Source organism: Rutilus rutilus (assembly GCF_951802725.1).
Source record: "Rutilus rutilus genome assembly, chromosome: 5".
NCBI lineage: Eukaryota > Metazoa > Chordata > Actinopteri > Cypriniformes > Leuciscidae > Rutilus > Rutilus rutilus.
Window position 1 is genome coordinate 18,100,724 of NC_140213.1, and position 15,345 is coordinate 18,116,068.

Sequence of the window (15,345 nt, forward strand, 5' to 3'; positions counted from 1 at the left end):
TCCATAGTTTCCAAGATCCTTCTCAAGGCCTCCTAGATCCAAGCTGTCCGCCTTTTCATTTCCTTGAACTCCAGAAAGCTCAGCCAAGATGGCTGATTTCCTTTTAAGGTTCTAGGGGAAGAACCACAGTAGACCGTCTCAGTTACGTATGCAACCCTCGTTCCCTGAGGAGGGAACGGAGACGTTACGTCAGTGAATGACGAAATTGGGGTTTCGCTTAGAAGCCTATCACCTTCGAGTTCTAGAAAATGAGCCAATGGCAAAACAATGCCATGGGTCTGCGGAATTTGCATAACGCAACTCCGCCCCAACATCTCCGTTCCTACATATGTAACCGAGACGTTCCCTTTCGTTCAGTCACTACGAGTTATGTCAGTGAATGACGAAATGGGGGTCCCAATTCAATCACGCCACAGCGGCTGTCTTAACCCATACACAAAAGAAATATATTTGAAATATATTTTCAGAATATATTTTGAAATATATTTTTGGAATATATGCAAATATTCGAAATTGGCTCAATAAATATATTTTAGTTAAATATATGTAAATATATATTTATTTTTTTTGAAAATATATTTTAGTTAAATATGTGAATATATTTATATGTCAGTATATTTACTAACATATATGTTCATATATGTTTTAACTTTTGCAAATTGTTTCATTTGAAATATATTTTGAAATTTAAAAAGTTAACATTTTCACAAACAAACACCTTTTCAATTTAATTTTTACATTTTTTTTATTTCATTTTAAATCTGAGTTCAGCTATTTTTGAGTTATAAACCAGATAGAAAGCAACTATCTGTAATTTTACATTGCAGTCATTTAAATGTAAGTACAGTATTATTTATTATAGCTGTGTGTCATAATACAGTAGTGAAATATGGTAGCCTACTGTTGTGTATAGGGGAAAAGGTAGAGGAATTACTATGATCAAAATACATTTTCGACCCTTCTTTACCAAGCTAAACATTTTATGACCATATATTTTGTCATATATTTTACATTACATGTTATAAATGTAAATATATTTCACACTTAACATCATATATTTTTGTTATATTTCAGAATATATTTCAAAATGATAAATATAAGTGAACAACAATGCAAATATATTTCAATGTATTTGGAATATATGCCACATATATTTTTGACACTTTAAAATATATTTCAATATTTATTTATTTTTCTTTATGGGTTCCAGTGCCCTGCGCAAGTCTGAGCTCCCTGTCGTGACACTAGCACGGATGAAGGGCTAAGCTTAACGCAAGAATACCAAGGTACACTGGGTAGCATATCTCAGGTGGAATATGTAACACAGCACCTACCCGTAGGGAGGACTTAGAATATACATATGACCTGAGTATGGGATGCATATGGAAAAACTCAGAGGTATCCAGCCCGCAGGGTGGAATGTTTCAACCTTGAGATGGCAAGAGGTCTTGTTGAGGGAAAGACGCGTGCTCAGTGGAGATTTACCGTGGAAATACACATGTGAGGGTTGCCCAAGCGGGGAACCTCTAGCGCCCTAGTGCGAGTGTCCTCTCATGTACTCACTTCCACTAGTCAGTAAGTAGGACCTGCTCGGTGTCATCGCTTGCTGTGCGATTCCACTCCACGGACTGGATACATGCGCTATTCCACTCAGATGAGTTCTCCTTAGACCCTGAGTTCCTCCTGCACTGTCGATGTCGTCACCAGAGTGCATGCCCGGTTGGTCAGCCATTGGGATTGGCTAGGTGTTTCCATGTGCATGGATCCCCGCTTGGACAACCCCCACATGTGTATTTCCACGGTAAGTCTCCCCAAGCACGTGTTTTCCCTCGGCAAGACCTCTTGCCATCTCGAGGTTGAAACATTTCACCCTGCGGGCTAGATACCCTTGAATTTTCCATATGCATCCCACTCTCGGGTCATATGTGTATTCTAAGTCCTTCCTATGGGTAAGTGCTGTGTTACATATTCCACCTGGGTATGCCACCCAGTGTACCTTGATATTCTTGCGTTAAGCCTAGCCCTTCGTCCATGCTAGTCTCATGACAGGGAGCTCAGACTTGCGCAGGGCACTGGAAGACAGCCGCTGTGGCGCGACCCCCATGACTGAACAAAAGGGAACGTCTCGGTTACGTATGTGTAGCAAGGTTAAATGTTGTGGGAAGAAGGAGGCGGGAACCGGCAACAACTTCAATAACAAAATAAATAAACAAATACAAAACGAAAGTAGTTCACATATAATAAAACATAACACAACATAAAATCCAGGTCTGGCCTCTCTCGATCTTCACTGTCGTCGCTCCTCCTTTAATGCTTCCGCTCCTCCGTGAGAGATACGAGACCGGTGCGTCTCAGATATGTCGCTCATTATCAATCATGCCTCTCGTCCTGCTCACCACAGTATGTAACCCTTGTTCCCTGAGGAGGGAACAGAGATGTTACGTCCCCCTGCCACAACGCTGTACCGCTGGTATCAGCCAGGAGTCTCGGCTTCTCAGCATAACATGATGCGAGATTGCCGCACTGCTCCTTTTATACCCACGCGGTGGGGCAGAGTTGCGCTATGCAAATTCCGCAGACCCATTGTGATAGGCTTCTAAGCAAAACCCCCATTTTGTTAGTCACTGACGTAACGTCTCTGTTCACTCCTCAGGTAACGAGGGTTACATACGTAACCGAGACGTTACCTCCATGAGGTTTACACTAGTAACCAAGACATTTCAGCTTGACAGTGACGATATGAAGGACTTACATATTTCATTAACAAAATTCCCTTTCTGTGGGGAACATACCCCCCCCAAAAATCAACCAAAAAAACAACAACATTGTTTGGATTTAAATAGGCAAATGCTTATCATTGGATAATTGCAGTGATTATTATGTTTCTAGCATGTTATATGTTTGGCAACAGTTTTTCTAACCCTATTTGATAGAGTGTATAGCTTTTAATTTCTTAAACAACCATGTGGGAAGACACATCATGGCCATTTTTCAGGATGACAATTTCAAGATTTATCAGGCTCAAATTGTGGAAGAATGGTTGGACTTTTTTTTTTTTGGTCGGGCAGTGTAATTGATTCAAAAAAGAGGCTTTGTGTATAACAAAATGCATTTTGTGAATTAGCATGTTAAAAAATATCCACAAATTGTTAATTCTGTGCATGAAACAATCAATTAATACTTACCCTCGCACACCTGCAGGTAATAGATATCAGTACTTGCAAAAGTATCAAAATAGCTTTATTCAGCGTTTCGGTCCTATGGCCTTGTATATGCCTGATGAAGGTCATGGGACCGAAACACTGAATACAATTATTTTGATACTTTTGCAAGTACTGCTAGTGTGTGGGTCTTTCTTTTGTTCTTCATTCTGTGCACGAGAAACATATCTCAATGAAAGAATTAGTTCAAAATTGAGTATGTGCTTCCTGTTATGTTGCTTTAAAAAAACCTTACTTAAACTGCAGGGCCTTCTTGAAAACACAGAAACACATATATAAACTGGTGTAAGTTCAATACAGTAACAGAAATATTTACTATTGCAAAAATATACTTTCAAGCAACCAAGTGTGACTGTATATAGATAAAAACATTCTAAAACAACATGCAAGACGTGACTCATGCCCTACCCTGTGAGATCATTGGCTACATTCTTAGTCATTCATCCATACTAATTATGTCTATAAAAGTGCAAATAATGTCAAGTAATTTGCATTTGGCAGCCACAGCTGAGCTCAATGGTTAGAATGCTTCTCTTTCTTTACATATTCCTGGTTTTCCATCAACTTCATACCAAGGCGGGAAACACTCTTTGCCGAATTATAGGAGAACCTAAGTCCCCGCTGCTTTCCGAGAACGGAGACATAACCATTGGTGCACTTTTTGCAATACGCAGTAAAGAAACTTTACCATCATTTCAGTTTACACGAAAACCTCAGCTTCTGTCATGCTCCAGGTTTGTTACATTGGAAGCATTATGTCAGATAATGTTTTTAAAACAAACAGATATTTTAAATGAAATCTTAAATGCATTATATTTATAAATGTATTGTATAACAGCAAACTATTATAATATCTGAAATGTTATGATATTTCAAACATGAGTATCTGAATTTATTTTATTTTTTTAAACTGAAAGCAAAAAATATTGTTCACTTTTCTAACTTTTTATTTTTATTAATTGTTAGTTGATCATTATAGTTTAATGTTTTCACAGTGTGAATTTAAGAGATTTCAGGATGGCTCAAATTATGATTTTTGCAATTGAAGAGATTAACAGAAGTGAAAGTTTGCTCCCAAATGTTTCTATTGGCTATCGGATTTATGATACCTGTGGTTCAAGACTGTCTGCTATGAGTGCAACTATGGGGCTGATGAATGGGCCAGAGTTTTCTGCTGAGTATAGATGCAATGGACAGTCTCCTATACATGCTATCATTGGAGAAACTGAGTCTTCTGCCACAGTGATTCTGTCCAGAACTACAGGACCTTTTAAAATTCCAGTGGTAAGGAGTAGTGACACCAGACATTTTACAAAATCACCACACTGATGACTGTTTCAATGTTTGTTTGTTCTTTGTTTATTTTTCTAGATAAGTCACTCAGCCTCATGTGAATGCCTCAGTAATAGGAAAGATTACCCCTCATTCTTCAGAACTATTGCTAGTGATTACCACCAAGGCAGAGCACTTGCATACATAGTCAAGCAATTAGGCTGGTCTTGGGTGGGAGCTGTGAACAGTGACAATGACTATGGAAACAATGTTATGGCCATATTTCTGAATACAGCTCAGAAAGAGGGGATTTGTGTGGAGTACTCTGTGAAATTCTATCGAACAGAGACTGAAAAACTCAAAAAAGTGGTCGACACAATTAAAAAAAGCACAGCAAAAGTGATTGTTGCATTTGTTTCACTTATTGAAATGGGCTTGCTTATTGATCAGCTAAATATTCAGAATATTACAGGCTTTCAACTGATTGGAGGGGAGGGATGGATAACTGCAAAGAGTTTGATCACTCCAAAGAGTTTTCATGTGATGGGAGGGTCACTGGGGTTTGCATTTAGAAATATCAAAATTGACGAGTTTTCAGATTATGTTATTAAGGCATTCTGGGACACAGATTTTCCATGCTCACAGATTGAGGGGAATTCTTCTCAATATGCATTAAGGTGCAGCAGATATCAAGATCTACTTACACTAAAACAAAACAATGAAGATGTGCCTGAACAAAGATATGCAAGCAACGTCTACAAAGCAGTTTATGCTGTGGCTTATTCTCTACACAGTTTATTGAAGTGCAAAGAACAAGAAGGGTGTGAGAAAGGTCTGACAATACAACCAAAACAGGTAAAAAAAGAAAAAAAGAAAAAATAGAAAAAATAGAAAGAAAGAGAGAAAGTGTTAATAGCCTATGCCTCAAAAATAATGTACCAAAACTGTCTTTTTCAATAGGTGGTTGAAGCTCTAAAAAAAGTAAATTTTACCGTAAAGTTTGGAGATCATGTGTGGTTTGACAGCACTGGTGGTGCAGTAGCCCATTATGAAGTCGTGAACTGGCAGCAGGACTCAGATGAATCATTCCAGTTTAAACCAGTGGGTTACTTTGATGCCTCACTTCCCCCTGACCAGAGCTTTATGCTTAACACTAAAAATATTATTTGGGCTGGTGGACATCTGGAGGTAAATGGCAATCTGTTTGTAATACAGGGTGTGTTTAATTTACAGTAAATGTAATATCAATTATTTATTTTTTAAATAAATAAATACTTGTCCTTTATGAAAGACAAAAGATACTTCATCATAGTACTTCAAAGATACTTCAAGCTCTGCACCTATTTAAAGTTTAGGGCACAACAGTATACAAAATATTCCATTGGCTTCATGTTATGCTTTAACCATGCAAGATTCTGTACTCAATAATATTTACAAATTAATGTTCTTTTTTTTTTTTTTTCAGAGTCAGTATAAATAACTATAGGTAACACTTTACAATACAGTTTCACTAGTTAACATTAGTTAACTACTTTAGATAGCATGAATTATGAACAAGATTATACAGCATTTATTAATGAAAATGAATGTTAATTTCAACATGATTAAAATCTTTAAAAAATAAAATTAGGTAGTGCACTGTGAACTAAAATGAACAAAGAAAGAACGACTGTATTTTTATTAACTAACATTAACAAAGACTAATAAATACTGTAACAAATGTTTTGTTCATTGTTAGTTCATGTTTGTTAATACATGAACTTATGTTTACTAATGAAACCTTATTGTAAAACTATATATAATGTATTTTCTATGTAGAAGCCAAGGTCTGTGTGCAGTGAGAGCTGTCCTCCAGGCACTAGGAAGGCTGCACAGAAAGGAAGACCTGTCTGCTGTTGTGACTGTATTCCATGTGCAGAAGGAGAAATCAGTAATGAGACAGGTAATATTCAGCCCATCTCACGGTTTCATATAAAATTATTTAGTTGCTCTTTTTGTGTTCTTATTTTGCTGTTCAGGATGCGGTATCTTGTCAAAGGAGTTCATAAATGAAAACATTTTCCCCTAACTATAGTGATCACAACTTCCTTTCCAGATTCAAATAACTGCAAGCAGTGTCCAGGGGAATACTGGTCTAATGCTGAGAAAAATAAATGTGTGTTAAAGGCTATAGAGTTTCTGTCATTCACAGAAGTTATGGGTATAGTGCTAGTCTTTTTCTCACTGTTCGGAGCAGGATTAACTGTGCTGGTGGCCATCCTGTTTTACAGCAAGAAGGACACCCCCATAGTAAAAGCCAACAATTCAGAGATTAGTTTCCTGCTGCTCTTCTCATTGACTCTGTGTTTTCTCTGTTCACTTACTTTCATTGGTCGGCCCACTGAGTGGTCCTGTATGTTGCGTCGCACAGCGTTTGGGATCACTTTTGTCCTCTGTATCTCCTGTGTTCTGGGGAAAACAATAGTGGTATTAATGGCCTTCAAGGCCACACTTCCAGGAAGTAATGTCATGAAATGGTTTGGGCCTTCACAACAACGACTCAGTGTTCTTGCCTTTACACTTATACAGTTTCTTATCTGTGTGCTTTGGCTAACAATATCTCTTCCATTTCCCTACAAAAATATGAAACATTACAAGGAAAAGATCATTCTTGAGTGCAGTCTGGGCTCTACTATAAGTTTCTGGGCTATTCTGGGTTATTTTGGCCTACTTGGTGTCTTGTGTTTCATTTTGGCTTTTCTGGCTCGCACGCTGCCTGATAACTTCAATGAAGCCAAATTCATCACATTCAGTATGCTCATATTCTGTGCTGTATGGATCACATTTATCCCAGCTTATGTCAGTTCTCCTGGAAAATTCACTGTAGCTGTGGAGATATTTGCCATTTTAGCCTCAAGCTTTGGTTTACTATTCTGCATATTTGCACCTAAATGTTATATCATTCTGTATAAGCCTGAGCAAAATACAAAGAAACATCTGATGGGAAAAACAACATCTAAGTCCTACTGACAAATAAAATTACGTCTATATTAATATTGCAACATGTTGGTGTTTTTTTATTTTTTTTTAATGTTTTTATTATTTATTTAAAGACAAAACATTTAGTAAATTCATGAAAAAACATTTGCTTATAAACTGATAAAAACAGACTTTTATATTAAACAAAATATAATGCAGTGGTATAAGTTATATCAAAAATAGTACCTTTAATATATGCAAAATGTAAAATAATAATAATAATCCATTCTGAGGTTATACTGCACTGTAAAATTAATTTATGTTTACTTAATTGAATTAAGGCAATGAGTCTGCACAATTTAACCAAGTAATCTCAACTTTATTGTATTAAATGTCATTTAAGTCTTATTTAGGTAACACTTTAGATTACGACCCGCAAACAACTGCGTAAGTAAACCGAAACTACGGTGTACGTTTCTGTAATTATAGTGTACTTCCGTGTAGGTATAAGGGAACAATATGTTAAGTTTTGGGTAATAAAGGGGTAACAAGCAGATATACAACCTGCAAAGAACTTCGTAAGTAAACCGAAATTACGGTGTATGTTTCTGTAATTATAGTGTACCTCCGTGTAGGTATAAGGGAACAATATGTTAAGTTTTGGGTAATAAAGGTGTACAACCAGATATACAAGCAAATTATTTATAATGTAATTATTTTAAAACTAACAGGTACCTATTCTGTTAATATATTCCAGGCAAAAATTGTACGTCTGTTGTATATAAAAGTTTTTATCACATTTCTGGCAAAATATGTTCTTGTGCAATGTAGTTACAGGGTAATTTTGACATCTGTGGGTTGTAAATTAAACTTTTTGGCAATGCTATTTATTGGTTTTTCTTACTAAACTACTTAACGTTAAGCCAAAAAAAAATAGTTTTTGCTATGTTTTTAATTTAAAACGTACCATGTAGTACTTAGTACTACTACTTACCTTATCACATTGTATTGCAATGACACTTAAATGTCAGGGCAAATATACTGTGTAATTATTATTATTATTATTATTATTATTATTTTTAATAAGAGTACCTTTCTCTGTAATTACTGTGCAAATAGTGTTGTTTCGTATTGTTACATAGTAAGTAGTGTTTGTTACCCATTTCAACTGTGTAGTTACAGGGTAAGTGTAACTCCTGCGGGCTGTAAATTAAAGTGGAGCTTGTTACCCCCTTGTTCTGTGTAGTTACAGGGTAAGTGTAACTCCTGCGGGCTGTAAATTAAAGTGGAGCTTGTTACCCCCTTGTTCTGTGTAGTTACAGGGTAAGTGTAACTCCTGCGGGCTGTAAATTAAAGTGGAGCTTGTTACCCCCTTGTTCTGTGTAGTTACAGGGTAAGTGTAACTCCTGCGGGCTGTAAATTAAAGTGGAGCTTGTTACCCCCTTGTTCTGTGTAGTTACAGGGTAAGTGTAACTCCTGCGGGCTGTAAATTAAAGTGGAGCTTGTTACCCCCTTGTTCTGTGTAGTTACAGGGTAAGTGCAGTAAATATACAATAAAGGATCCAATTTAATTTCTGACTTTTATTTTACAAAAAAATGTCAAAACACTTTTTCATCTTAATAAAACATTATCTTTTCTACAGTATACTCAAACAACAAAGTAACACATTATACCCCCCCCCCCCCCCCATTTGCGTCCCTTGCTTTTCTTCTTCTTTCTTTTCTTGCTCTTCTTTTTCTTAACTTCCACTGGGGACTCTGAAGTTGAGGAGTTGATGGAGTCCCATTGGTCTTGCTGCACTGCAAAAATATGAATATACAGTATATACATGCTCTTAGCAAGCTACACCTTCAATTTTAAGTTGTCGAACAATCCTCCACTCTAAACATTTTGTGCCACCTGATATTACTGTAGTAACTGTAATTTTGAAGAAAACACATTTTGGTGAAGTTTGAGTCAGATCATGGGGGGGTTGTGATATTTTATAGTGATAATGACTGTAGTGCAGCAGAAAATGTTTTTTAAAAAGGCATAGTTGTTCTGACAGCAAAAAAAAAAAAAAAAAAAGCATGAAACACAAACCTGAGGGCTGTGGCAATAGTTCAATAGTTCAATAGTTCGGATTGAGCTGATCAACAAACGGACAGGGAACTACGTCATCACGTTGAAAGGTCACGCCTGCGCCGGCCGAAGTACCGCCCCACTGTTTACAATGCGACCGTAGGAGGATAATTCAAATAGTATTGTTTGCGATTATATATATAGAAATAGTATTCAGTGAATATGAATATGAATAGTATATGAATAACATTCTGATGAATATGAATAGTAGTTCAAATAGTATTGCCGGCGCAGGCGTGACCTTTCAACGCGATGACGTAGTTCCCTGTCCGTTTGTTGATCAGCTCAATCCGAACTATTGAAGGTAAAAAGTCTATAAATTATATATTTCTTTTTTTTAAATGACCTATCGTTTCGCTAGATAACAACCTATTCTTCTGTGATCGCGTACAGCCCGTTTAAACACTTAAAAGACTTGAAACTGCATTGATTTGGACTTAACGATGGTGACCAATGAAGTCTGTTGTAAATTTTCATTTTGGGGTGAACTAATCCTTTAACAAGTGCATTTATAATGTACAGTACCAGTGATGTTTAGTTCTTCAATTTGATGTTTTAAAAAATAGGAAAGTGGTCACAAGTATAAGCCCTGGAGTAGGGCAGGAGTAAAATTTAAACGTCTAACCTTTCTTTCTTTCTTTCTTTCTTTCTTTCTTTCTTTCTTTCAAAGATAAGATTATCACTCTTAAAGCAGAGATCACCTTGCTCAAAGATGAGTGTGATTTTTTGAAAAAGGAAACTGAAAAGATGAAGTCTGCTGTCCCATCTGCAATGGCACAGAGATATACTGTTACTATAGTGCCACAGCTCATGTTTGTGTTTCATGCTTTTTTGTTTTTTTGTTGCTGTCAGAACAACTATGCCTTTTTAAAAAAACATTTTCTGCTGCACTACAGTCATTATCACTATAAAATATCACAACCCCCCCATGATCTGCCTCAAACTTCACCAAAATGTATTTTCTTCAAAATGACAGTTACTACAGTAATATCAGGTGGCACAAAATGTTTTAGAGTGGAGGATTGTTCGACAACTTAAAATTGAAGGTGTAGCTTGCTAAGAGCATGTATATACTGTATATTCATATTTTTGCAGTGCAGCAAGACCAATGGGACTCCATCAACTCCTCAACTTCAGAGTCCCCAGTGGAAGTTAAGAAAAAGAAGAGCAAGAAAAGAAAGAAGAAGAAAAGCAAGAGAAGCAAATAAAGGGAGGGGGGGAGGTATAATGTGTTACTTTGTTGTTTGAGTATACTGTAGAAAAGACAATGTTTTATTAAGATGAAAAAGTGTTTTGAAATGTTTTTGTAAAATAAAAGTCAGAAATTAAATTGGATCCTTTATTGTATATTTACTGCACTTACCCTGTAACTACACAGAACACGGGGGTAACAAGCTCCACTTTAATTTACAGCCCGCAGGAGTTACACTTACCCTGTAACTACACAGAACAAGGGGGTAACAAGCTCCACTTTAATTTACAGCCCGCAGGAGTTACACTTACCCTGTAAATACACAGAACAAGGGGGTAACAAGCGCCACTTTAATTTACAGCCCGCAGGAGTTACACTTACCCTGTAAATTCACAGTTGAAACGGGTAACAAACACTACTTACTATGTAACAATACGAAACAACACTATTTGCACAGTAATTACAGAGAAAGGTAGGCTACTCTTATAAAAAAAATTAAAAAAAACCTTTTAATTACACAGTATATTTGCCCTGACATTTAAGTGTCATTGCAATACAATGTGATAAGGTAAGTACTAAGTACTACATGGTATGTTCTAAATTAAAGTCATAGCATAAAAAAAAAAATTTGGGCTAAACATTAAGTAGTTTAGTAAGACAAGCCAATAAATAGCATTGCCAATGTTTTTCGAAATCAGCTGTTTATAAAATTGTTTCAGATTAAATTTTTATCATACTATGTTTACATACAGCCATATATATATATATATATATATATATATATATATATATATATATATATATATATATATATATATTTAATTTACAACCCACAGATGTCAAAATTACCCTGTAACTACATTGCACAAGAACATATTTTTCCAGAAATGTGATAAAAACGTTTATATACAACAGACGTACAATTTTTGCCTGGAATATATTAACAGAATAGGTACCTGTTAGTTTTAAAATAATTACATTATAAATAATTTGCTTGTATATCTGGTTGTACACCTTTATTACCCAAAACTTAACATATTGTTCCCTTATACCTACACGGAGGTACACTATAATTACAGAAACATACACCGTAATTTCGGTTTACTTACGAAGTTCTTTGCAGGTTGTATATCTGCTTGTTACCCCTTTATTACCCAAAACTTAACATATTGTTCCCTTATACCTACACGGAAGTACACTATAATTACAGAAACGTACACCGTAGTTTCGGTTTACTTACGCAGTTGTTTGCGGGTCGTAATATAAAGTGTTACCCTTATTTACTAATGTTAAAAGCATTCCTTACTTATATTGAGTCACATTTACATTTTGGTAACTTAAATGAATCTGTGATTTGAGGAACAGGGACAGTAAAGCTTACTTAAATTAAGTTACAGTATATAATACAAATAATACTTATTATAATTATACTTATCCTTATAATTTTCTGTAGTTTCAAACACTACAGGCTACACCACTTGACTAGTAAAAATCACAGCTCTCCATTCATAATTGTCACAACACAGAAGGAGACAGACAGGTGTTAAGTTACAAAAAGTGTTTATTAAGCAGAGTGGTGGTGAAACAGCGGGAACCAAATAATGGTGACTTGCTGAATGATGGTGGTGACTTAGCTGGCGATGACTGAAGTGGATTCTCGGTGCAGGTGACGAGTGAACACGAAGACAGTTCTGGGTCAGGATAACGGATGGAAGACGGACAGAAGACTGGAGACTTGGCGAGACTATCACAGGTAAGTAGAATGGTAAGGAGTCTGTTAAGCAGTGGTAAATGCGACGAGACCAGACTCTGAGGTGAAGGTGAAGCATGTAGATATAGGCTGTGCAGGTGCAGCGAGTCAGTAATCTGGTGATTGTGAACGAGCGGGCGGGTCCTGGTGATGTTTGGGCCTGTGACGGTGTGGCTGACTCTTATTTTGCAAAGTGCTTTACCAAACAGCTGAATCAATGGACAAAATTTGAATATGAACATGAACACACAAGAGGTTTCCTCTCCATGCAAACCTGGTTTTGGTTCAAAATGTTCTGGATCAAAATGCATTGAACTGCCATCTCTGAATAAAGCCAAAATAACTTTAGCTAGTTTTATAACTGTATGAAGGCACTTACCTTAAGTGTATGTACATGGTAACTAATAAGAAACACTGCTGTACTTACCAATGGTGCATACATGGTAACTAGTTTGTACTTATAGACAAGTGTTGGGTAATAACAGGCACTTACTTATAGGGCCCTATTTTAACGATCTGAAACACAAGTGTCAAAGCGCAACGCGCAAGTAACTTTGTGGGCGGGTCTCGGCGCTGTTGCTATTTTCCCGGCGGGATAAATGACTTATGCGCCCGACGCAAATCTAAAAGGGGTTGGTCTGAAGTAGCTTCATTATTCGTAGGTGTGGTTTGGGCGTAACGTGAAATAAACCAATCAGAGCGACATCTCACATTCCCTTTAAGAGCAGACGCGCTTGTTCTAAAGCGGATTCCTATTATAACGGCGGATTTGCCAGACTCACGCCAGGAGCGGTTCACAGCCGAGGAGATCAACGTTCTCGTCATGGCCGTAAAACACAGAGAAGTGACATTGGGGATGGAGAAACAAACACACCCAAATTAGCTTCGGTTAAACAGGCGTATGATAATTTGGGTAAATGTGTAAGCTAGATTTATGCCTATTTTTTTTTTTTTTTTCACATCTTCATGGACACAACAATGATTTCCCTCGTGTATTAACACTAGAACTCCCAAGGCGGTCATTTTGACCGTTTTTAAAATAAAATAAATGTGGCTGTAGGACTCTGACTTTTCCTAAATATGTGTATATTTTATTCTGACACTCTTATTTTATTAAAATCATAAAACACACAACAGTTCTGACTATTTCTACCTAGAACTACCATAACGGTCATTTTGACCGCACGCGTTATAGATATCATAAGTCTGCTACATTGCAAGTTTCGCAGAGGGACTTCATCATACGACTGGCGAGCGAACTTCACTCCGACCACATGGAATCAAAAGCCATACAACTGGAGGAACTGCAAAACAAAATAAAACCAAGGAGATGTATCAAATGTCACAACGTGTGTGGGAGCTGCACGCGAAAGGCGGTGTTTACCTGTGTGGAATGTGCGTAAGCGTCAATGATGCGGTATGTTTGCGCCGTTCAAATGGGCAGTTAACCTGATTTTGTTCGTTAATATTTTTTGTTCACTGAAACTAATCGTTCTGAAGCAGTTCGTTTTCTTGTTTAGCTAATGTTCATGTTTTTTTCTTAGCCTGTTTGTGTGTGTACATTTTCACATTAATTTGAATTAAAATTGTGTGTCCTGTTTATCATTACCTATCATTGTAGATCCATTTATTTTTAGATTTTGTATTGATTATTGAACTTATTTACAAACAGGGCTGTACTAACTGTATGAAGCTTTGACGTTTCCTAACTTTTGTGCGTGTCTGTGGTGAGTGCGGTGAAATAAAATATTATTTTGATGCAAAATGTTCCTCAAATAGAGGCAAAACACCTGTCGGGGCAATCTTTCTTTTGTGCTTGTTTTAAGGGCTATGACGAAAATGACGTTCAGTACGGCCATATGAACGTCAAAGAATGAACGGTCAGAATGACCGCTATGGTCGTTCTAGTAGTTATGGAATTCCGGTAGTTCTAGTGTTAATATGAATAAATGAATGAAATCTTTATTTCAAACAATTAAAAAATAAATTAAACAAAAGACAGCAACACATGAAATATCCATCAATAAAAATAAAACAAAATCAAGAAAAACAAAACCTTTTTTTTTTTTTTTTTTTGCATAATAATCACACTGTTCGAAAAGGGATAGGTAGAAGCCCTAGGCTTATCAAGACCTACAAGACCTAATATTTTTCCTAGTAATAATGTATGATTTGCAAAAATGAAAACTGCTGCTTCTGTGTATATGAGAGCATCAAAGTGTATGCGCGTTGTGCACACGCTACATTGATTATGGCCAAGCATGCGCCCTTAAAATAGCATGAATAACATGCGCAACGCACCACTGACTTTAGACTAGGTTTTTCCTGGTCACTGGCGGAATTGTTTTCTAAACCTGCAAAATAGCATGAGGGAACGTTTGCGCCGGAACACGCCTCCTCTTTGCGCTGAACCGCCCCCAGGAGCGCAAGTGTTTTTTCTAGTTAACCGACGTGCGTCTGTGGAGGGAAAAGTCCGCTTTGCGCGGGTGCAAAATAGGAATGAAACATGCGTCGCTGTACAAAGTCAATTGCGCTGGGTGCAAGATAGGGCCCATAGTGTCCATATATGGTAACTGGTGAACTATCCCTTTAACTCAGACTTGCCACAGAATGAACCATTCAAAAACATACACGAAAAAGGATTAACAATAATTAACAACTAAGCAAAATATTTGCACAGATACATTTACACTTACCACCTATAACCAGTTTTTGTAGAGCCTGTTTTTGACATTTTCATATGGGTCCTACAAACAGGGCACTTCATCTTTGGTGCAAGCAGCCTATGTTTCTGCAACCACTTAATCAACTTTCTTCCCCCTTTCCATGT

The 15,345-nt window shown here is 36.8% G+C and overlaps 1 protein-coding gene across 1 annotated transcript; it reads left to right on the top strand.

Annotated features, from left to right (window-relative positions):
- Positions 1–3,746: 3,746 nt before the first annotated feature.
- Positions 3,747–7,502, top strand: LOC311290442 (extracellular calcium-sensing receptor-like; the record flags this gene model as incomplete). Its single annotated transcript, XM_084408917.1, has 6 exons — positions 3,747–3,955; positions 4,217–4,505; positions 4,593–5,348; positions 5,454–5,681; positions 6,312–6,435; positions 6,589–7,502. 6 exons carry the CDS (start codon positions 3,747–3,749, stop codon positions 7,500–7,502), a joined length of 2,520 nt encoding a protein of 839 aa, XP_084265043.1.
- Positions 7,503–15,345: the final 7,843 nt, after the last annotated feature.